General features: G+C 52.1%; 1 protein-coding gene across 1 annotated transcript; it reads left to right on the top strand.

Moving 5' to 3' along the window:
- Positions 1–1,809: 1,809 nt before the first annotated feature.
- ITFG2 (integrin alpha FG-GAP repeat containing 2) lies at positions 1,810–12,481 on the top strand. Its single transcript, XM_084277090.1, has 12 exons — positions 1,810–1,988; positions 3,550–3,645; positions 4,085–4,126; positions 4,855–5,026; positions 5,324–5,463; positions 5,876–6,024; positions 7,141–7,235; positions 9,649–9,702; positions 10,555–10,646; positions 11,179–11,296; positions 11,910–12,083; positions 12,246–12,481. The coding sequence occupies exons 1-12, from the start codon at positions 1,893–1,895 to the stop codon at positions 12,377–12,379; spliced, it is 1,362 nt and encodes a 453-aa protein (XP_084133216.1). The 5' UTR covers positions 1,810–1,892; the 3' UTR covers positions 12,380–12,481.
- The last annotated feature ends 9,748 nt before the right edge of the window (positions 12,482–22,229 follow it).

The raw sequence follows: 22,229 nt of genomic DNA, 5'->3' as shown, positions 1-22,229 counted from the left end.
ATCTGTTCCTTGCAGATGTAACAATGGATGTTTTACAGTGGGGTTTCTTTGCCTGGCATGGGCTGGAACTGTGTGTATAGTGTAGAGGGCGTCCCTGTTTCAACGTGAGTGACTTCTGAAACCCTAGCTTGAATTCCTGGTCTCCTTTGCTGAGGCAGAAGTACCAAGTACTGTGTAAGCATGTGTTCCTGGGGGGTTTATGGCCCAGGAGGTTGCCAGTACCTGCCCTTGCAAGGAGTGCCAGCTCAGGCCTGGCAGCTGCATTGCAGAACTGTCCCCAAAGCTGTATGGCCTGATTGCTCTGCTGGCCTGGGCCTGGACCCAAGACACCGGCCGATCTCTGTGTGGTGTGACTGCCCCGATCTTCAGTGGGCTGGGCTGGGGATAGTAGAAGAGGCAGGAGAAAGAGCTTTGGTAGGTCATGGTGCTTCAGGAAATGCTGATTGGGTTTGCTTAATGAAATCTTGGCGTTGTCAGGTAATGCAGGTACTTGTCGTGAGTTCTGCCTCTCCTCTCCCAGCAGTATCTGTGTGTGAAAATTCACCTCCTACCAAAGCGCTGCTGCCTCTAAGGGCAGGAATGTCACAGGTTACCAAGAGGTGGGAAGAACATCTGTCAACTGAAGTTACAAGAGGGAATTTCCAGGCACAGAACAGCTGTGAGGGGGCAGCAGGAATGTCAAGCAAGAGTTCCTTTCCTGTAGCAAAGAGATTCCTTGATTTGTTGGGAATTACAGGAAATACAAGCCCCTGTGGCTGAAACTTGTGGAAGTCAGCACAGGGCCAAGTTCTGAGGATAGACTTTGAGTTCTTGAATAGATTTGTCAGAAATCTCACACAGGGATGATGGTTCAGCGTTGTCTTTGAAAGCAAATCGATTATTTCTGCAGAGCATCTAAAAGCTTCCAGGAGTCGGTGGGGGATGTGTGATGAAAATACCATGTTGTCCTCCCTGTTACTACGCATCAAGCTGAATCGTTGAGGAATGTACATCTAACTAAGGACACTAACCCTGCCCTCTTCAGGCAGCTGAGTGGAGGTTCCACGCTGTCTTTAGCAACGGGTCTAGCAGCCAGCAGCAGAAGGCGGCGTACCAGTGTTTGTGAGTGAGGTCGTGCATGTAAACTTCAACTATGAACTTATCTGTCATGTCCTGATAGAGAAACGCTTAAAAATAAACGCCTACAACACCGACTTTGTAAACCCCACGCCCCTGTCTCTCGATATTATAGACCCTTCCTGTTGCGTGGCACCTTCAGAGCAGCACCCGCGTCCCGCTTCCCTGTGAGGCGGGGAGGGATGGACCTTCACCCGCGGCCCAGGGCAGCGGGGCGGCACCGCTCGGGGCTGCGGGACCGGGCCCTGGCCTGGATCAAGGCACGGCCCGGTGGCGGGAAGCGGTTCGGCCGTGGGGAGGAGCAGAATGACGTAGCACCGCCGCCAGGCTGCTGGGAGCGGGGCTGGCACGGAGCCTGCGGGCTGGGCGGCCGCAGCTCTGCCCGCTGCTTCCCTTGGGCAAGCGCCGGCGGGGCCGGCGGTGGGGCCGGCGGTGGGGCTCGCCCTTGGCGGAGCTACGGGCAGCCCGCAGCGCGAAAGCGAAATGCGCCTTTCCCACACCAGAGCGTGAGGCTGGGCCCACCCTTCCTCTCGCCCCGGCCTCGGCGGCTGCCCAGGGCTCCGCGGGGCCGGGCTGGGAGGCGCTGCCGCCGGCGGGGCGGGGCGCGGCGCAGGCAGCCAGGCCTGCCGGGAGCCCCGCCCCGCCCCGGTGCCTCACGTGACCCTCCCTGCGCCTCCGCGCCCGGGCTGCGTTTGTACCCGCGGAGCCGCCGTCGCTTCAGCCTGGCGTCCGGCGCGGCAGCCGGCGGCAGCTCCGCCTCTGCGGGCGGCGGCGGGATGCGGTCTGTCAGCTACGTGCAGTGCGTGGCGCTCGACTTCGGCGGCAGCCTCTTCCCGCACGCCATCTGCCTGGGGGATGCCGACAACGACGCGGTCCGGAGGCGGGGAGGGTGGCTGCCGGGGGCCGGGGCGGGAGGTGTAGGGGCGGGCGGGGCGGGCCCCGCCCTCGCCTGGCCGCGGCGGCGACTCCGGGGCGGGCCTGTGGCAGCTGCCGCGGGGGGTGGCGCTTGTGGCGGCGGAGGGCCGGGCCCGGCTTGGCCGGTGGGCTGCAGGGAGCCCGGCGGCGGGGCGCTGCAGTGCCCGGGGATGGTGCCGCGCACACTGGGACGGGGGAGGGGAAAGAAGCCGGGCCTAGCCGGCCCGGGGAGCCACCCGGCAGAGGTGCTGGGCAGGGCGAGGGGCAGCAGACGCCGGTTGGAGCGAAGGGAGTTAAAACGGGGCGGGAGGGAAGTGCCCCCGGGGACGGTGCAGCACCTGAGCAGGTGCCTGGAGCAGGTGGGGGGACCTGGAGCTTGATGCGGGCTTGTCCGAGACCCAGAGCCTGGATCAGACACACACACACCCCCAGCACCCACCCCGAGGCGCCTCGCCAACGGGGCGTTTCAGTGATTCGGGGCCCCATCGCCATGAGACGTGCCAGGCACCCTCGGCGGGCCCTGGGTAATGCCGGCCTGCTAGCGAGGTTAGCGTTCGGCCCCAGCGAGAGGTGCTCCCCTGGCGCAGTGGTGGGGCTGCGGAGGGGTGGGGCAGTGCTTCGCTGGGGCACGGTGGGTCACAGAGAGAGTAGAGCCGGGTTTCAGTGTCTTAACCTGTGCGAGGGTGGGTGTGCATTGAGAGAGTCGCCGTCAGCCCCACAAATGGCTCTTTCTGATGGGCCTTACTACTCCATAAATAGGGAGAGGTGACGGTAAACAGTGCTGCCTTCTCCTGAACAGACAGGTGTTATTACAGACCTGCCCCGTTGTCCTGAAAAGTGTCGTGGCCAGCGATGCAGTGTATGATACAACAGCTTTATCTCCTGAGAAGATAAGTGGGGTATTGTGTGCAGGGAGTTACGGAATGCACACCCTTTAAATACACAGAAGTAAGATGCAGAATGTAGGGTAGTAGGAGTAGACTCGTTAGCTGGCATGACTGGTGATTTTTAGCTGTCACCTTTAAGTAATCACCATTCTGAAAGAGCTTTACCCCTTCATCAGTGAGGCTGAACATCCAGTGCCAATCTGTTCTAAGTGTTCTTACAGCTGCTTTCCAGGTGATGTATTTCTCATTGCCATCACCTTCCTCAGGCGATTAAAGAATGGTCGAGTCAATCTAGATTGAAGGATGGAAGCTGGGGAGATGATGATTAGCAGAATGTGGTGTTGAAACAGCGATGCAACTCTGATACAGCAGCTAGAGAAGCAGTGGATAGCGGGATGTTTGCTCTGAGGACCCATTCTCTGGCTCTTTCATCTGCCAGAGTAAAATTAGGGCTTTTATTTTTTTTTCCCATGCCTCCTCTATGGATTTGAGGCTCTTTAACTCTCATTTTGCTTTTAGGCTTCCTCCTGCAGCGTGATTTTTATATGTGGATCCTGTCATTATTGCTGTGTGGGGAATATTGTTACTGTAATTGGGAATTTCTTGGTACTAACCCAGTTCTCTTGTACAGCTGAATGAGCTGGTGGTGGGAGACACCAATGGGAAGCTCTACGTTTACAAGAACGATGACAGCAAACCCTGGGCTGTGCGGTCTTGCCAAGGAATGGTCAGTTCTTGACAAAGATTTTTTTAATAGTCAGGCCTTTGGGCATCTCTGCTGCCAGCTGCCCTTGAGCACTCCCTAGGAATATCCAGGCCAGAGGGAAAGGGCAGCCAGGACTGGTTCTGATGCCTTTCATGTAGTTATGCAAGACCCTGCTTTTGCCCACAACTCGTACCATGGGCGAAAAGTGATGAGCAAAGAGCGCTGAACAAACACGGGAACTGGGCTCCTGTCCCACCTTGTCCCTGCTCCTGTGCACTGTGGATTTTGCCTCTGGACAGTTGTGAGGCAGATACGCTTCTGTTGCAGTCTCTGCTGTCTTTGTCCTTGAAAAGGCTGTGTAGAGTTCAAGGGACAGTTTATGAGGGAGTTGGGAGTGGGGCAGAGGCTTATCCCAAAGTGCTGCGTTCTCCTCTTTCATGAGTGGCTTTTTCTCTTGCAGCTCACGTGCGTCCGCGTGGGAGACGTGTGCAATAAAGGAAAGGTGAGAGCAGCCAGACTCTTCCCAGGTGTGTCCCTAGGGCACGTGGGAGGTGCTTAGGACATCAGAGTCAAGTCAGATCCTGAGAGTGGAGGAGGATGGGCTGCAGATGCTTTCTCTCCAGGACCTGCCCTTGCTCATAGAGTTTTAGCGCGACTGTTTTAAAGCCGTTCTTCTGCCTCTGTATAACCCATATGTGCTTCTGAGCCCTACACAGGTTCTAGTGAGCGAGGAAATCCATCTTGTCTTGAGGAAGCACTGCTGATTTGCATGTCCCTCTGTGTGTGAGTGCCACAAGGCTTTGGTGGTTTGACTGTTGCTCCTTTTCCTCAGTGGCTTTTGCCCTGCTCTGTGCTGGTCCCTGCTGTGGGCCGCGACCCTTCTGCCACTTGGCTGTGTACGTTTAAGATCATCTGAACAAGACTGAGCCACAGAACAGTCTAGACTCCTGAGCAAATTCCCCTGGGTCTAATATCACTCCTTTCACTGGATGTTTTGGGGATTGCATGCACACATCAGCTTGATATCCTAGACTGACAGGGATGAACAGTAAGTTAGGACCCTGCAGTACCTGAGTACTTTGTATCTAGCTAAAAACCTTCTCCTGTTTCCTCTGTAGCAGTCATTGATCTTGATGGCTCCACCCTTCTATCTTCTTTTGTCTGGCTGTGGGATAGCTTCTGCAGTTTCTAAAAGAGGAGAAACCAGAAGGTTTTTCTCTTCCCTCTCAGAATCTCGTGGTGGCAGTGAGTGCAGAAGGCTGGTTTCATCTCTTTGACCTGACTTCTCCAAAACACCCAGATTCTTCTGGCCACCATGAGCTGGCCGCAGCAGAAGAGCAGAAGCCAGTGTTCAAGCAGCACATTCCTGCCAACACCAAGGTCATGCTGATCAGTGACATCGGTGAGCTGGGATAGGAGTGTGGGGTGTGAGCGTTTGTGGGGTTGGGAGGGAGAGAGTGAAAATGCCTGAGACTCTCAGGAGGAAGTCCCTGTCTTGCTGAAACAGGCACTGTAAGGAACTGCATTCAGGTCATGGAGAAGAAGCAAGAACTTCAGGAATCTTTCTGAAGTGCAAGTTCTCATGACAGGATGGGGATCCTCAGGCATGTTGCCTGGTGGAAACCAGACCAGTGATTTCTGAATGCCGAGGGTCTCGGGCTCTCTCAGGCTTTCATATGTCTCCCTGTATTCCTTGCAGATGGAGATGGGAAGTGTGAGCTGGTGGTGGGTTACACTGACAGGGTGGTACGTGCCTTCCGCTGGGAGGACTTGTCGGACAGTTCAGACCACATCTCTGGGCAGCTGATCCTGTTGAAGAAGTGGCTGCTAGAAGGTCAGGTAAGTGAACAGGATGTTCAGAGCAGGACTTGTCTAGAAAGAAGCAAAAAAAAAATATCTCAGTCCTGTAAACAAAACAATGTCTTGTGGATGGCTTGAAAGATTTGCCCAGTGGGTGTCCTGTATATGCAGAGCAGCTGGAGCGTTGGTCTGGGAAACAGCCAGTAGCTCTCACCCAACTAGAGAGCGTAAGTGGAAGACATCTGCTTGTTCTTAAGTGGCTTTTGGTAGGCAAACTTCTACTGTAGTTTGCACATGTTGCTTCTGGCTGAATTTTTTCAGCTCCTGCTCAGCTCTGCCAGAAGACCTGCCACATTCAGGTTTAGGTGCAGGGAGCACAGTGAACCATTCTGAGATGTTTAAACGTTCTCAGTTCACCTCTGTCCTTTTCTTATCCCCTCTGCCAGCGCAGGTGGACAGCCTGTCTGTGAACCCCGGCCCCGATGGCTCGCCGGAGCTGATGGTGTCCCAGCCAGGCTGTGGCTACGCCGTTCTGCTGTGCACCTGGGTCTCTGAGCAGCAGGCCAGGACAGAGGGAAGAGACACCTCTGCCTCAAGCAGGTGAAGAACATTCATCCGTGGGGTAGCTGAGGAGATTGCTGTGGATGTGTGTCACAAGGGGGCACCACCACACCACCTTTTGGGGTGGGGGAGGTTCCTTGTTTCAGTGACCTGCTGTACCACTGTCAGTTCATGACTTACGCCCACCAGCATCCAAGCTTCCATGAACACTCCTCTTGTCTCTCTCACACAGATGAATACGACTCCTTTCCCTGTTATCCCACCCTCTTCTCCTTGAATTGGGCCAGTAGGGTGGCAAAACCATCTCATTGAGGGGGGCAGTACTGGGGACTTAAGGTAGGGAGATGAGTGACCTAGATCTCTGGAGAAAGATCAGTAGGCAGCCTGGTGACCTGTCTAACAGTGGGAAGGGTAGCAGCGGAAAGGCTGGGCCAGGCCCACTTGGGTTGAAGCCCAGGGTGATGCTTTGGGTTTGTTCACTCGTTTCTTTCAAGTGAGGTAATGGGAGGTTTTCCTAATGAGACCCCTGGCAACCAGTGCTGTAAATTGCAACCAGAGTGATGGGGATGAGCAGGGAGGTTATTGTCCTTGGTGCCAGAGGGACCCTAGGGGAGAATTCAGGTGCTTTTGTGCTATGGTATGAGACTTTAAGCCAGACAGAGAAACCTGCAGCAGGAGGGGAGCTGGGTGGATCTTGATGTCTTAGAGACCTCAGCGGGATCCTCACCTGGAGCCAGGCCCAGGCAGGATCTCTGGCTGACCTGTTCAACTCCAGGCAGCCACTTCCCAAGTGAAAAGCAGCCGGGCTTACATGACAGTAGTGATAAAAATGGGTTCTCTTTATTCCCCTTGATCAGAATACAGGTTTTACTGTCTTTTTTTCTTGTTTTAACCCCTTTTTTTTTTTTTTCAACTCTTGCCAGTTTTCCAGTGTGCACCACATGGCTCCTGTTTTGTGTTCTGAGCTTTAGCAAGTTCCTTTCCTACCCGGGGTGGCATGCCCTTTTAAGGGCTAACCTGCTCACGGGCTCTATCACTCTGTGTGTGTAGAGCTCTGGGGTACAGTGCTTTGGAGGTTGTTCCTGCACAGTCCCAGACATGGCTCCACGACCTCTCCCTGATGCCTGCCTGTCTCTCTCTCTCTCTGTTCCCCAGCGAGGCCCCAGTTCGAGACGTCGTCCTGCACCAGACCTCTGGGCGGATCCACAACAAGAATGTTTCCACTCACCTCATCGGTAGCATCGCCCGAGGTGAGGGATGAGGGGTTGGGGTCCCTGGCTCAACAATCCCCCCCCTGATGGTTTTGGGTGTTTGCTCAGGACATCAGTCCTGTGTGAAACGAGATTTCCTGTGGTTGAAGAGTAACAGTGGGAGGCAGCTGCACGAACAGAAGGAACTCTGCTTCCGTTAGCCAGCTCCCCAAGAGAGACAGCTGGGGATTTGCATTTAACTTTTTATAGCCTTTGTCCTGCCCTAGGTGCTTTTCAACTAGCACAGCAGATTTTCTGCACCCTCCATTGGCCTGCCTTTAGCCATGCTGAATCAGGCTTCCATGCTTTGCTACTTTGTCTTTGCTTTTGCTTGGCTGCAGCTTATGCCCTCCTCTTGTTGCCTAGATGTGTGTTTCTTTCCACAGCCTTATTTTTATTCTGGCTTTTTTGATTCCTGCCACCTGGCAGCTATATCCTGCTCTTCCTTTACCTACGCAGTCCCAGCCCCTCCAGAGCTGTTTCTGTATGTTGTTTATATCACTGTCTTCTGTGTCCTTCTAGTGTCTTTTCCAGTGTATTCCCTTCAGCCAGTGTATCCACACAGCTGCTGGTTTCTCTCAGCCCTGACATGCTGCTGTTGGGCCCAGACTGTTCTCCCTTTTCTAACTGCTTCATGCTCTGACCTGCACCTCGTGTACCTCACAAATCCTGGTGTGGTACCTATGGAGAAGAAGCAGCTCCCAGTCACCTTTGGAGCACGTGGGTGTAACACAGGAAGGCAGAAAATTCCCAATGCAATCATTTTCTCTTGCTTGCAGCTGGCTGGAGTGTCCAGCTGCATTTGCACTGCCCCACTATTGCCCCCTGCAGTGCTGTCTGAGAACAGTCTGGGCTGTGCACTGTAATTACAGCTGGGGGAGAAGAACAGTCAACTGAAAACCACCCTCTTCCCCAGAGTGCTCTTCCTCCCCAGTTCCCAGGCTTGACATGCCTGGCCAACAGAGCATGAAATCAATTATTTCACTGCATACAAAGCCTTGCATCTGATGAGAGAAGCCTGTGACCAAGGAAGGTGCACAGAGCAAGGGATGCTGGCCCATCAGTAATGAAGCAGCTGAGGAGTGCCCTGCTGACCAGAGAGGGGGACACAGAAGATCCTTTGGATCAGAGCCTGTCTGGATGAATGTCAGATGGGGGCAACAGAGCACCCAACCAGCTGGTTGTTTGCTTCAAGCTGATCTGTGGAAATAGAGTAGTCTGTGTCCTGGCAGCCTGCAGGATGTTGTAGCTTGGAGCTGCCTATGGGCAGTGGAGGTAGGCTTACAGTATTACAGTGTGCTGAGGAAACTGCCTGTTGGCTTTCACCTCTGCCAGCTGGTCCCTGACTGCCAGCTCTCCTGGGTTCCTGCACACCTCAGGGAGCCAGTGTCTCTGCTGCGTTGTCACCGAAAGGATGAGATGCAGCTGTAATTGAACACAGCTCCAGCTCTCTCCCCCCAGGGGCTTTCAGAACCTGCCCTTGCGTGTCTTTCCAGCTGGTAGCTAGGTAGAGAGCAGCCCAGTGGTCAGGGGAGTCTCCCCTCCAGATGTAACTGGTGACACTTGTCAGTGCTGTCCTGCCCACAACTGTCACCTACAGGCTTTGGAGAGGAGGCTGCTTGCCAGAGGTTCACAGCTGTGTAAGTGCAGCTCAGGAGAGCTGGGGCTGAGTGTGCAGAGGAGCGTGAAGGCAGATGTCTAATCTGCTCATAAAGCAAGGGCTCTCCAGCACCTGACTCCAGTCTTTGCTGGAGGAGGGTCACAGCTGCTGTGCAGTTTTGCTCTAGTGAAAACAGTAGAGTTGATGGCATGATCTACACAGAGAGAGTTGCCATGGAGGTGCTTCTCTGCTAATGTGACTGATGCTTTGTCCTTCTGGCATGACCTATATTTTTGTTTTGCTCCCCCCAACTCCCACCTTCCCAGAACAGCCCAAGGCCATGTTCCCACCTGTGAAAGGAGAGAAACACTGAGTGTGCAGTTATACACTCTTGTTAGGCTTCACAGACTCTTCACTTGTGATAGTCCTGCCTCTGTGTGTATGTTTCTGGACCCTGGGGAGCATGTGGTGCAGCCCACTGAAGCTGGAACTGGCCTGGGCCTGCAGGGCAGTGTGTGGTACAGGCAGGCTCCTGGGAGCAGCAAGAAGAGCCAGGTCTGCCCCTATCAGTGCAAAACAAAGGTCTTGGATTTTGAGGTTTATGTGTATGGGGCTGCTCCCCCTTACAAATAAAAGCCAGCATGAAGTATGAGCAGTTGCAAGAACTGTATCTGCAAGGCAGAGTGTCAAGGCTGGGCAAAAAAGGAGGCAGGATGGATCTGCTTGCTTTGAATAGGTGTGTTTTTCAGGAGAGGGGGGGGACAACTTTCATCAACCAGCATCAACTCCTGTCACTCTCCTCTGCACTTGCAGGCAGCGCCAGTGAGAGCGGTGGCTCAGGCCTCTTTGCCCTGTGTACTCTGGATGGTAAGTGCTGCTGCTGTCCCGGAAGAAAGGCCTGTGGGGTGGCCTGGGTCTGTCACTAATTCAGAGTAAGGAACCAGGGGCTCAGTGCTTTTGATTTTGAAGGATGGGGGGAGCTGGGCTTCAGAAACACTTCCTGGGTCAGGCAAAAGAGTCTGACTCAGACTTCTGAAGTCATGAATGCTGAGACAGGAGCCAAGGTAAGAGTTGTCACTGTGAGCAAGTCGCCCATAAACCAGATGTGTGATAATGTGCCTGTATCTGGGAATATAATGAAACAGACTGAAGCTGAGCCCATCTTCCTGTTCCTTCCTGAGTTGGCTTTCATCTTGTGCAGGCTTGGTCTCTTCAGGAAACCTGTTGTGTTTCCTGTATTACTAATACCTGCCTCTCTTCCCTGGTACGGTCTATTCATCTGTGGATTTCAGAGCATTTTACAAACATTAATTACTTGTATGTAATTAATTAATTACATGGCCTGTGGGGGTAGAAGTATTAATGTCATGCTGCAGAGAGCAGCTGGGGAAATGAAGAGGGTTGGAGAGTGACACTGGAAATGTCTACTTTGGGAGCCTGTTTGGGCAGTTTTCCTGTCTTGGAGCACACTCCAGTTAGCAGGGCTGCTCCCACCTTTCTTTGTTGCTCCCAGTTACTGATGACAAGACAACGTGCTGCCGCCCTTCCTAGAACTGAGATTTTGTTACCTGTTGTCAGGCACAGCCAGTACCACGGGCCCAACCCTCTGCCTGCAGAACCTCAGTGTAAGGAGCGTGCAGGGGCCAGTGTTCACAGGCAGCTTGCTCTCCTTTTCATATTTTCAAAACCTTATGTTTGAAATTCCTTTTTCCCTTTCAGGGACGCTGAAACTCATGGAGGGAGCAGACAAGCTGCTCTGGTCTGTGCAGGTTGATCACCAGCTGTTTGCCCTGGAAAAGCTGGATGTTACTGTGAGTGTCTGTGAGTGGGACTGGGAGGGGCTGAAGACAAAAACCCAGCGTGGCTTTGTGTATAAGAATTAGGAATACAGGAAGGCCATACGGAATGTGGCTCAGCTGAACATCTTTGGGGTGGCACACAGAGTGCTCTGACTGCAGAGGTGCTTTCTGCACTCCTGTCAGTCTGTCTACCCCCAAGAAGCTGAGCTGTGTCTGCCTGTTTGACCTAGTGAGCCCAGCATCCTGCTGTGAACTTTTTTGTCACTCAGCTGCTCTTCTTCTGTGGTATTGCAAAGCCAATGGTTGTGCACAGTGCTGATACCCCCACTGCCTACAGGCTCTTAGGATATGTAAGAGTTATGACAGAGGAGAGGTGGTCTCCAAGTGCAAAAAGACTGGACTCTCTGGGGAAGATGTCCAAAAGGGACATCTTGTTCAGACATCAGCGTTCTGTTTCTGAGCAGCCAGGAGACAGGATGGGTTCTTGGCTGCCTCTGGGGATAGCTGGTGTCTCTGCTGATTCGTGTTCTCATGGTGCCTGCAGGGTAACGGGCACGAGGAGGTGATCGCCTGCGCCTGGGACGGTCAGACATACATCATCGACCACAACCGGACTGTTGCCCGATTTCAGGCAGATGAGAATGTCAGTGCCTTCTGTGCAGGTGGGGAGCCTGACTGCAGAGCCAGCCCTCACAGCATTTCTTCCACAGAGCTACTGCTCCCCTCCAGGAGACCTGGAATCCTTTGTCAGCCTGCAGTGGGGAATCACTTCCCTGTATATATACTGCAGAAGGCCCAACCAGTCTTCCTTCTGGTGGCATCTGGGAAAAGCAGGGGTGGGAGGAGGTGATGCTGAGGTCTGTCTCTGATGATTTTGGTTGTGGGTTTTTTTTTCCCCTGTCCTTTTTGGGAGTGCTACAGTGGTCTCTTGTCTTCCCCATTGCTTTTTTAATTTGTAGACTTATAAGCTGTTCTCAAGCAGGGATAAGGAGCCCCATGAAAGCACCTTGAACCTTGGCTTTGCTCAGTCCCCTCTCTCAGACCTGCAGGAAGTGGCTTGCAAATCCCCAGACTCCATGAGTTAGTAACAGTGCAGAGAAACTGTCTTGGACAGACTCAAAGGGACTTAATGTACCCCAGCCAGTGCTTGTTTACCTCGCTCCTGGTGCTCACCACTTCCTGCTAACAGCTTTGGTACCTCACTGCACAGGGTTACGGATCTTCTTTCTCTGTCCTTTTGGGAGTTGGTCAGATCTCCACACTTGCTTTCTGCAGGCCTCTATGCATGCAAAGAAGGACGAAACAGCCCCTGCCTGGTTTATGTCAGCTTCAATCAGAAAATCTACATCTACTGGGATGTGCAGCTGGAGAGAATGGAGTCCACCAATCTGCTGAAAATCCTGGATTGTAACCCGGAGTTTGGGTACCTCCTGCAGCAGCTGGGTGTGGGTGAGTACAGAAAGGGTGAAGGATGTGCAAGGAAGAAGAGAGGAAGGGGTGCTGGCAGGTGACACGCTGAGAACTGGAGTTCCACTTACTTCCTGAGGAAGATGGGCTTTCCTAATGCCTGTTGAGAATCCCTAACAAGTGTCTTGTCTGTCTTCTCCATAGAAAGAGACGACGTTTCTGCGGTCAGAGAGCTGATTCACAAGACGCTGTATTTCCCTGAGAGCTACCAGCAGAGCCCGGACCCTGCCGGCGCCGACGCCTCTGCCCCCTGCGCTGTCACCCAGGATCCCTCATAACGAGCCCTGGGGGTGCTGATGTCTGTAATACCAGCACAAACCATTCTCTGACTGGTGTCAAACATCTAATGAAAACGAGACTCTCTGGGTCTTTTTTTCTCATCTCTGTCAAAGTTTCTAGACAGCAGAGGGTGTGCAGGCTGGGCTCTGGGGGGGGGGCGTGCGTGGCTGTAGGCGTGAGTGGAGGTGGTGGGCTTCACTTGCCTTCAGCTGAGGAAGATGCTGGAACCGCTACAGGGTCCTGCCCACTGGCCTTCCATGGCCAGCTTCCATGCTAGGTACCAGCTTCCATGCTCTCTGCTAGGTAAAGAACTTCATGGGTGACTGTGAAGGAGCTCTGAGGACACAGGTGGAAAGAACAGCCGAGCTCAGTCTCTGTTTTGGCCTGTCCTTACCACTGTTCCAGTGATTACTTCCGAGTTCTTAGCAGGATTGCAGTGCAGGACCTGCAGCTGGAGTAACTGAGTTAGGGAGCAGGCAAGGGCCTCCCCCTGTACATGTGTGTTTTAAAGTAGACCCAGGCATTGTCTGCTTCTGCTCTGCTGCTGGTCTTCTACCAAGGTGTTTCTCACAAGCTGCAGACATGTGAGAAGAACCACAACTTGCACTAAAAAAGTGTTGGGAGGTAACAGCTCCAGCAGACCCCAGCTGTACTTGAGAGGCATTGCTTGTCTCTTGTCTTCTTGGGCAGGGTGATCCCTGAGATGGCTGTGACTTAGCAAAGCAGCTGTGACCAGGGCAATGAGAGGAATCTGTCTTAACCATGGATCTGTGGTGCTGTGTAAGCACTGGGAATGCCACGCTTCCCTCTTGTTGGAGAGCCGTGCTATTTTGAGCACTGCAGAAGTGAAAGGGGTGGACTTGAGGTGATGTTCCACTTGCTGTCATGCACAGTCTGGGAGAGGCCGCTGCTCATGCAGGCTGCTCATCTGCAAAGGCCCAGGCAGGAGCCTGGCCACATGCTCCTGGCGCTGTGCTTTTCCCTACCTCAGCTTGCCCCTTGCCTAAGGCAGCTTATGAGGAAAAGAGCAGGCCCACCTGCTCTTTTGCATCTCATCCTTCACTTGGGTAATGTGCAAATACAATTGTGAGCTCTCTTTAGCAGCTGGTAACACTTAAAGGTGCTGCAGGCAGTTAAAAACCTGCTGTGCTGGACTCTGTGAGATGTCCAAGGGCAGCCCTTGCTGGGAGGAAGAACTTGGTGCAGAGAAAAGAGTGTCTTTCCCTCAGGTCAGGAGAATTGTTGGAGGAGGCCTGCGTGGTGGAAGGGCAGGGTCTTTACATAACAAGCCCAAGCTTTGCTTTGTCATTTCCATCTGTAGGTTTATATAAGCTTTTTTTTATATATAGAGGACAGTGTGTCCCCCTGTGTTTGATAGCTGTGAAGGTGGAGGCATGGAGCAGTGACCTGCTCTTCACCAGCCAGCGCTCTTCCCACTTCACAGGCAGCTCCGTCTTCTGCCTGGGTAACTGCAGGGGAAGGTTCTCTCCATTTCAGTGACTTCATTGAGAAGCACTTTGAAGTGTCCACCTGTTAACACTAAGGAGTTGTGTACAACCAGACCCTTCAGGCAGGAGCTCTCAAGTCATATCACAACGTTAGTAACAGTGGTGTTCAGAGCAGCAGGGCCTGATTTTGTCAGCTCTGGAGAGCTGGCAATGTGAGGACCATCTACTGTTGGGCTAAAGCAAGGAGTCATCTTGAAGATTGTTGGCTCTAGACTGTAACCTCAGGAAACTGACATCTCTCATGCTGTCTACAGCCACCCATCTGACAAATTAGTCAGTGTTACCTTGGGCGCTCAGCAGCCTCATTCATAGTCCTTTCCTAATGAGGATGAGTCTTGGTGGGGCTGGTAACTAGGTATAAAGGCTGCTCTCTCCAACTGCCAGACCAAGCAAGGATTCTCCCTTCTTCCAGGTGAAGTAGTAGCACTTGCCACTCTTACAGAACCAGAGAATCATGGAATATCCTGAGCTGGAAGGGACCTATCACCAAGTCCAACTCCTGGCTCCACACAGGACCAGCCAAGTCAGAGCGGCACTGAGCGCATCGTCCAGACACTTCTTGACCTCAGCCAAGCTCAGTGCTGTGACCCCTTCCCTGGGGAGCTTTTGTCTTTCCCTTGGGGCCCAGCTGAGTTGGGGAGAAGCAGATATCCCTTCAGGTGGGGTGTGTTGGTTTTGGCTGGAAGACTTAATTTACTTCATGGTTGGTCATATGGGGCTGTGTTTTGGGTTTGTGCTGAAATCAGTGTTGATGGTTGTGCTGCCCCTGAGCAGTGCTTACAGAGTCCAGGCCTTTTCTGCTCCTCACACTACCTCACCAGAGAGTGGGCTGGGGGTGCACAACGAGTTGGGAGGGTACACAACTGGGACAGCTGACTACAACTGACCACAGTCATAACATATGATGTCATGCTCAGCATGTAAAGCTGGGGGAAGAAGGAATTGGAGACACACACACACCTTTGGAGTGATGGCATTTGTCTTCCCGAGTCACTGTTAAGCTTGATGGGAGCCCTGCTTTCCTGGAGGTGGCTGAACACCTGCCTGCCCACGGGGAAGGTGGGAAGAAATTCCTTGCCTGGCTTTGCTTGTGTGCAGGGCCTTTGCTTCACCCATTAAACTGCCTTTGTCTCACCCATGAGGTTTCACCCTTTTACCCTTCTGATCCTTCCCCCATCCCACTGAAGGCTGGGTGGGGCTTAGCTGCCAGCTTGGGTTAAACCATGACATGGAGTCAGCGGTTGCTTTTCCCTCTATTCTGAGCTGCTTCCAGCTTAGACCTGCTGCTGCCTCATTTTAACCTGGCACTTCAAAGTTAGTGGAACTGCCCTGACTAGGGCCTGTGGTGGAGCAGGACTCTGCAGAGCCATTTCCAGCAGCATGCAGTGTAAATCACGCTGTAGCAGTGTCTCAAACCAGGCCTGTGTCCTTCCATCCCCAGCAGGCTGACGTTCTTCCTCTACTTAAGGGTGTGTATTTTCATGTTCTGACCCTCCCCTGATATCATCTGCCCCTTAATCCTGTGGCTTCTGTCTCCCCCATTGGGGACAAAACCAGGATGGCCTCAAGCAACAGGAGACAGTAATGACTGAGTTTTCAGCCAGGGTTCACACAACCTGGTTCTTCCGTGGCGTGTGCTCCAACAAAACCCAGACCTACCAAAGCTTGGGCTTGCAATGCCCTGCTCAACCATTTCTGGTGTGTTAGGTGTTCCCCACAGACATCCTCTCGCTCTTCTGCCACTGCTGGAACCCCCTGAGCCTCCTGCAGCAGTTGCCTGGAGCCTTCTGCTTGCCTGAGAGTTGTGCCGGTCTGAGCTTAGTCTGGCAGCTGAGCCTCCCAGGCTGCTGGAGTGCAGCTGTACTGTAACCCCTTCCTCAGGTGTAACAGGAACCCCGAATGTTCTGCGCTCAGAGAACAACTCCATGCTGTCCATCCATGCCAAATATAAACCTTTATTAGCAACACAAGCGCAGGGAGGGTACAAACAGCTGTATGGCTGGGACTCTTCTTATACAAAACAATAATACGCTGTTTGATTTCCAAGGACAGATGGTCAAACTGATCTACTGCTGGACTGTTAATTGCTGAGAAGAATCAAGAAAGGGTTAATTGGGGGGAGGAGATATGACATCTTCCTAAGAACTAGCTGTAAAAGAACATGGGGCAAAACCAATGCAAACGTTGGATGGGGCCACCTGGTGCAAGCTAGCCCCCCTCTCGCTGGCTTGAGGGTAACGGGGCCGTGCGTCGTGCGAGCCCAGGCGTGCGGCGCTGTGCAAAGCAGAGGCTAGAAGGTACGGACGCTGCCAGTCAGCCGCTCCCCACAACTCTTAAAGAGCTTTCCTCTTGGAGAGGGAAAGCACTGATGCTTGAGGGTTCCCCCCCCGAGAGTTCTGTATTGCTTCAGCAGGTAACAATTTGCAGATGCGTTTTGCTCCTGTGCCCCTTGTGCACAAAGGAAGACAGAAGCTGCCTACACAAGAATTGGAATTTCTGTACTGTTTCTTGGCCAAAAAAATCACTTTTGCCCTTATTCCATGCACTGAGCTCCTATGTGACAAAAGGTTGGCTGTAGTCAATACTTCCCGAAGTCAATGTGTTAGGCTGCTTCCACAGGGAACCAGTTTCTCTGAACTATGGCTTCTACTCGGAGAAGGACCTGTGTATGCTTTGCCTCTGGACTGGTGGAGTTACATTCACCAACAAGTGGAAGAACTTTTTCACAGTGAAGGTGACAGAGCCCTGGGACAGGCTGCCTGGGGTGGGGTGTGGCGTCTCCATCTCTGGAGATATTCAAGACCCATCTGGACGCCTCCCTGTGTGACCTGTCCTAGGGAACCTGCTTTGGCAGGGGGGTTGGATGATCTCTGGAGGTCCCTTCCAACCCCTACAAATCTGTGAATTCACTTGCATCATAACTCACTGCCTGTTTGTCCTTGCCAGCCAACACAAGCTGTACAGTTAAACTGGAAGTTGTTCCTTCCAGCACAGCAGAAAATGTTGTTTGCTACACCCTACTCAGTAGCAGACTGGCGTGCCTGCTGCTGCCAGGAAGCTTTTTGACAGGGCAGGATTTGCAGGACACATCAGTACATCCTGGTGCTGGGAGACAGCAAGTGAGGAGCCCGACAGCGTTTGCAGACACTAGGGGCGCTTTGCAGCGAAATGACTGATGGCTTCGGTTGTGGTGCTCAATTTACTAGCAAGAAAATAAAGGGGGGGGGGAGGGGGAAGGAGGAGAGTGTTGCTTTATTTTCCTGAGACATAATAAACCCACTTACAGTCCCTGCTTTCGTTTCTACAATCTGCATGTAGTTATTCCTGTAGCTCTTCAGGTAGATCCTGGCGTTTGCCAGTGGAGCCTCTTGACAGAACTGACTGTAACTAGGTGTGGGTCTTCGGCTCTGTAACGCACCTGCTAGCAGTGAAAGGAGGAGCAGGCCTCTGGGCATGTGGGTTGCTGGAGCTCCCATTCCATTCAAAACCTAGTGACCCCAAGCTCCTAGAAGCAGTCCCAGTTATGGCTTTGGCAGTATGCATGCTCTTGGGATAGGTTTAGCACTTGCACAAAGACCGTGGAAGGGCCTCAGAAGTCCATCTCCCCATCCTGGGCAGGTACAGCCATGCATAGCTCACACCTGCCATGGGCACTTGCCTCTCTCTTTCAGAATCTTGGTGTGGCAAACACTTCCCTGCAGACGTTTTCCCACTGGCCACGCTACTAGCAAGTTGCCCTAGTAGGAGCTGACCACCGATGTGGTTCGTAGGGATTATCCCTGACATAACAGCATGGGCCTTATCACGAGGAAGCCAGTGTTGGGCACATGCAGGATGTGCCAGTGTCCTACTCTGAGGTGGTAGTTTTTTACTAAATTTCTACTTTTCATAGGCAATGTTTGGCATTTTTTGATCTCTAATAGAAAACACCCTTAGACAGCTCCTTCCTTCCCCCTTGTTCCTCAAAAGCAACAGATGATAGGAACTGGGGGGATAGGGAAGTGTATCTGTATAATAGCTTTTTCCAAAAGAAGCTACAATAGAGACAGTCTTCAGCTTTGCCAGTCCACTTAAAAATTACTCACTGGGCTCCCTAACATAGGAAGACTTAAAAGCTAACTTGTTTGTAGATGGAGTCGAGTTTGCTTCTTTGAGATGTTTTAAGTCCAGTTTATAATTGTGCCTTTAAAAGCCACAATTTCTGTCTTTGCTATGTGCTGGCAGCACAGCACTGCTCTTTGGAGGCACATATGTATGGGCAGTGATTCTAAATGCATGCATTGAGGTCAGTGACAATGTGTCATTTAATGCAAAGGAACTTTGGGGGAAACTTGGGAACCCACCAGGAGGTCTGTTTAAGGAGGAGGAAACCCAAGTGCTGACACTGTATGTGACAGCCACACTGTTAGGACCTGCAGTGCTCATATAGTCATATAAATATTTGGGGTGGGTTTAGCTCTGCCTACAACAAAGCCCAATTGTGAGGTTCCAGGATAATTGTTTGCAACAGATTCCTAAATACCTGGGTAGAAGAGGCCTTCATTTTGTGGGCCTGCGTGTTAAACTGGCCTTGGATGGGAAGAAAAGCATGTCTTCTGCTCTGGAGCTGATTTCACAGCTGAGAAGCAGCATTCTCACATGCTAATTTAGCACTTGCTCTGAAACATCCTCTCTGTGTCTGATAAGTGGCTGTTGTGGTTTTGCGTGGCTGGGTTCTGGTGGAGAAGGGGGACTGCAGGGGTGGCTTCTGCAAGAAGCAGCCAGAAGCTCTCTGTAGGCCTGACAGAGCAAACACCAGCCGGCTCAAGGCCAGAGTCATTGCTGATGAAGGCCGAACCCATCAGCCATGGTCACTGCGCCTCTGGGAATCACATTTAGGAGAAAAAAATCCCATAAGTAGCCACCATAGAAAGGAGTGAGAAGATGTAAGGAGCTGTGCAGGCACCAAGGTCAGTGGAGAAGAGGCGTCCCAGGTGCTGGAGAGAAAGATGCCCCTGCAGCCCGTGGAGAAACCCATGGTGGAGTGGGTGTCCCCCCCCCCAGCCCATGGAAGATGATGGGGAGCAGAGATCCCGTGTGCAAACTGTGAAGGACCCCACACACAGGTGTGGGGTGGAGACACCTGAAGGATGCTGTGATGCCATGGGAAGCCTGTGTTGGAGCAACCTCCTGGCAGGACCTATAACTTAAAGAGGGTCCCACGCTGGACGTATTAGCTGGTGGGGGGACTTGTGTCTCCATGGAGGACCAGGCTGGAGCAGTCTGGGCCTGAAGGTTGGCACACTGTGGAAGTGACCCACACTGGGGCAGCTGGTGAAGAGCTGAAGCCCCATGGGAAAGGACTCACGGTGGAGAAGTTTGTGAAGGACTGTCTCCTGTGGGTGGGACCCCACAGTGCAGCAAGGGAAGGGTGTGAGGAATGAATGCCCCCCTTGGCCAAGAAGGAAAACAGCTTGTGAGAGGAACTGACCGAAACCCTCATTCCCCCAGTCCCTGCCCTTCCCTGTGCCACAATGTGTGGGAAGAAGGGAGCAAAATTATGACTAAAGTGACGTCTGCTGAGAAGGGAGTGGCAGGGAAGGTGCTTTAAGATCTGGTCACACTTCTCATCACCCAACTCTGGTGTCACTGGGTGTGCAGGGCAGTGTCATAAATTAGAGAGTTTTTTTTCTGTATTCTGTGCTGAGTCTGTTGTGCTCATGACACTGATTGCAGAACAATCTCTCCCTGACCTTATCTCGAGTCTTGAGCCTCTCAATAGATATTTTCTCCCCTGTGCAGCTGAAAAGGGGAGTGACAGAGCAGCTTTGGTGGGCGTCTGGCCTCCAGCCAGGGCCAAACCAGCACAGTGGCACAGGCTGTTTATGCATGCAGTTGTTAACAGCAGAGGGAAGGCTGGCACGGTAGTGCCACACCGTGAGAGAGTATTAGCAATTGGGGTGCAGGAGGGTGTTAAAAAGATTGTATAAAAGGGGTTCCTTCCTTTTCAGAAGCAGCAAATTTGTCACTTACCCATGTGGGAGAATGAAGGATGTGCTGGGGGAAAGGTAAGGAGGACGCAAAGGAGGACTCGTTACGCAGAGCAGAGAGGGACAGGTCGGGCTGATGAGTTTCACCTACTGTAGCACACTGGTTCTCAGAGGAGCCTGAACTATCGGTGATTTGAGAGAGGAGGCATGTGAATCACAGAAAGGCCTCAGAAGGACTTGAAGGTGTTCAGAAGGTGAGCAAAAGCAGAGGTATTTTCCCAAGACTGGCATGCAGGGACAGCACCTGGTGAGGTCAGTGTGCAAGTGTCAGCAGGGTTGCAAGAGACAGGCAGTAGCCAAAAGAGTGTCAACATGAAGTCATGCCAGCTTTGAGTAGGATCCCATCAAGCACCCTTTAAATCTTTGGAAAGATTTCTGTTGGCTTCAGTCCACGTTTGGGAAGACTTCTACTCACCCACACCCTCACCCATGCCAGACCCCAGCTGCAAAACATACACCCACGAGGCATGGCTCTCTCACAGAGGTGGCCAGGACTGAAAGCTGCTGGTGGGCCCCCCCTTCCTTTGGCACACTCATCGTAGCCCCACCAACTCTGGGGCTCTGTGCTTTCCAGAATGTACACCCACCACCCAGGGCTCCCACACAGAAGTGGTCAGGACTGACAGCTGATGGTGGCCCTCACCTTTCCTTGGCAGCTACTTGTAGGCACCCAGAGAGCTGTCAGACACTCTGGAAAGCATCAGCAAAGCCCTGGGGTGCTTTGGAGGGAAGCAGGGCCCCTTACAAACCTCACAAAACCTGTTGAAAGCCCCTGGGAAACTCTGGGAGGCAGCAAACACCCTTGCAGGATTCCACAAAGTCTGGCTAGAGTTTTGGGATGCTTTGGGTCCCCTTGCTGGCAAAAGCAAAACATGGAAGAAGCCCCAGGGTGCCCTACGCTGGAAGGAAGCAGGGTCCTTTGCAGGCGCTGCCAAAAGCTTTCAGGTAGGGTTGGGTGATTAGGGATAGGGTTAGTAATTGGGTTAAGGTTAGAGAGAGGGTTTTGGTTAAGGACAATGTTTGGGATAGGGTTTGGGTTAGGGTTTGGGTTAGGATTTGGGTTAGGGTGAGAGGGAGGGATTATCTTTAGGGGTGTTTTTAAGATTAGGGTTAGGCAAAGGATTAGAGCTAGGGTGAGAAGAGGTTTGTGATTGGGGTTTGATTTAGGGTGAGGGTGAGGGAATTATGGCTGGGTTAGTCTTAGAGTGATGTTTATGGTTAGGGATAGAGTTTTGGGCAGGGATACAGCTAGGTTTGGAATTAGGGTTAGTGATGGGGTTCATTTTTTCTTTAGACTTTAGGATGAGATTTTGGGAGCAGGGTTATGTTTACCAGGTGACAGGCAGTGTTTGGTGTAAGGCTTAGTCCCAGTGGTACATTCAGGATTATGGGTTAGGGTTCTTATTAAGGTTGCATGTTAAGGTCAGCTTTAGTGGGTAGAGTTTGGTTTATGGATAGATTTTGGGTTAGTTGTTGGAATTTAGGGTTTAGGATAGTGTATTAGGGTCAGGTTTTGGGTTTAGGTTTTATTTTTAATGTTTAGTTTTAAGTTTTAGGGTTGGGCTTTAGAGTACTATGTTTAGGGGTAGGATTTATGATTAGTGGCTAGTAGTTTAGGGTTGAGGTTAGAGTTATCATTCAGCTTTAGGATTAGGTTCAGGTTTTAGTTTTAGGGCTGAAGTTTTGGGTTAGGATTTTAGGTTAGGGTTAGCTTTATAAGGTAGATTTGGGTTAGGGTTAGTATTCATGGTTTGGGTTAGGGCTAGAGATAGCTTTAATATTTAGGGTTTGGGTTTAAGGTTTGTGTGGTTTCTTAAATAGATCATAACACTAATTAATATTAAGAGATATAATTAACATGTAGATTCCAGCTGGCACACAGGGTGGTCTAGTACAAGCCTGAAATGTCAAAAAGAGCCTTGGGTTTGAGAAGCTGGTCAGACAAGCAAGTGATACAGATCCAGGAGGGGTTGCTAGTACTTTGGAAGACAGGCTTTTCAGCTAGGCACAGGTCCTGACATAAGTGAGAGCACTGCTGGTGTCATGGAGGAGATTCACAGAAAGCAGTGTGTGCAGCTAGGTACAGTCAGGTGCACACGTAGAAAAGAGTGGCAGAGAAGCCAAGGAACAGGTCAGAAGCTGGAAGGTGTGGTGGCTAACAATAAAAGTCACTAGCCTGATGCTGCCTGTAGGACAAGAGGATGCCTGTCACACCAGCTAACACTGGTTAGTACCTCCAAGCTCCTGTCTGCCAGTCTGTAACACGTGCTGTCCTCAGCATGTGTTGAACTACAGCATCCACCCTCTGATTT

The sequence above is a fragment of the Gallinula chloropus genome (genome assembly GCF_964237585.1).
Source record: "Gallinula chloropus genome assembly, chromosome: 1".
NCBI lineage: Eukaryota > Metazoa > Chordata > Aves > Gruiformes > Rallidae > Gallinula > Gallinula chloropus.
The sequence above is the reverse complement of the archived record's forward strand: the minus strand, read 5'-3'. Positions and strand labels throughout refer to the sequence as shown.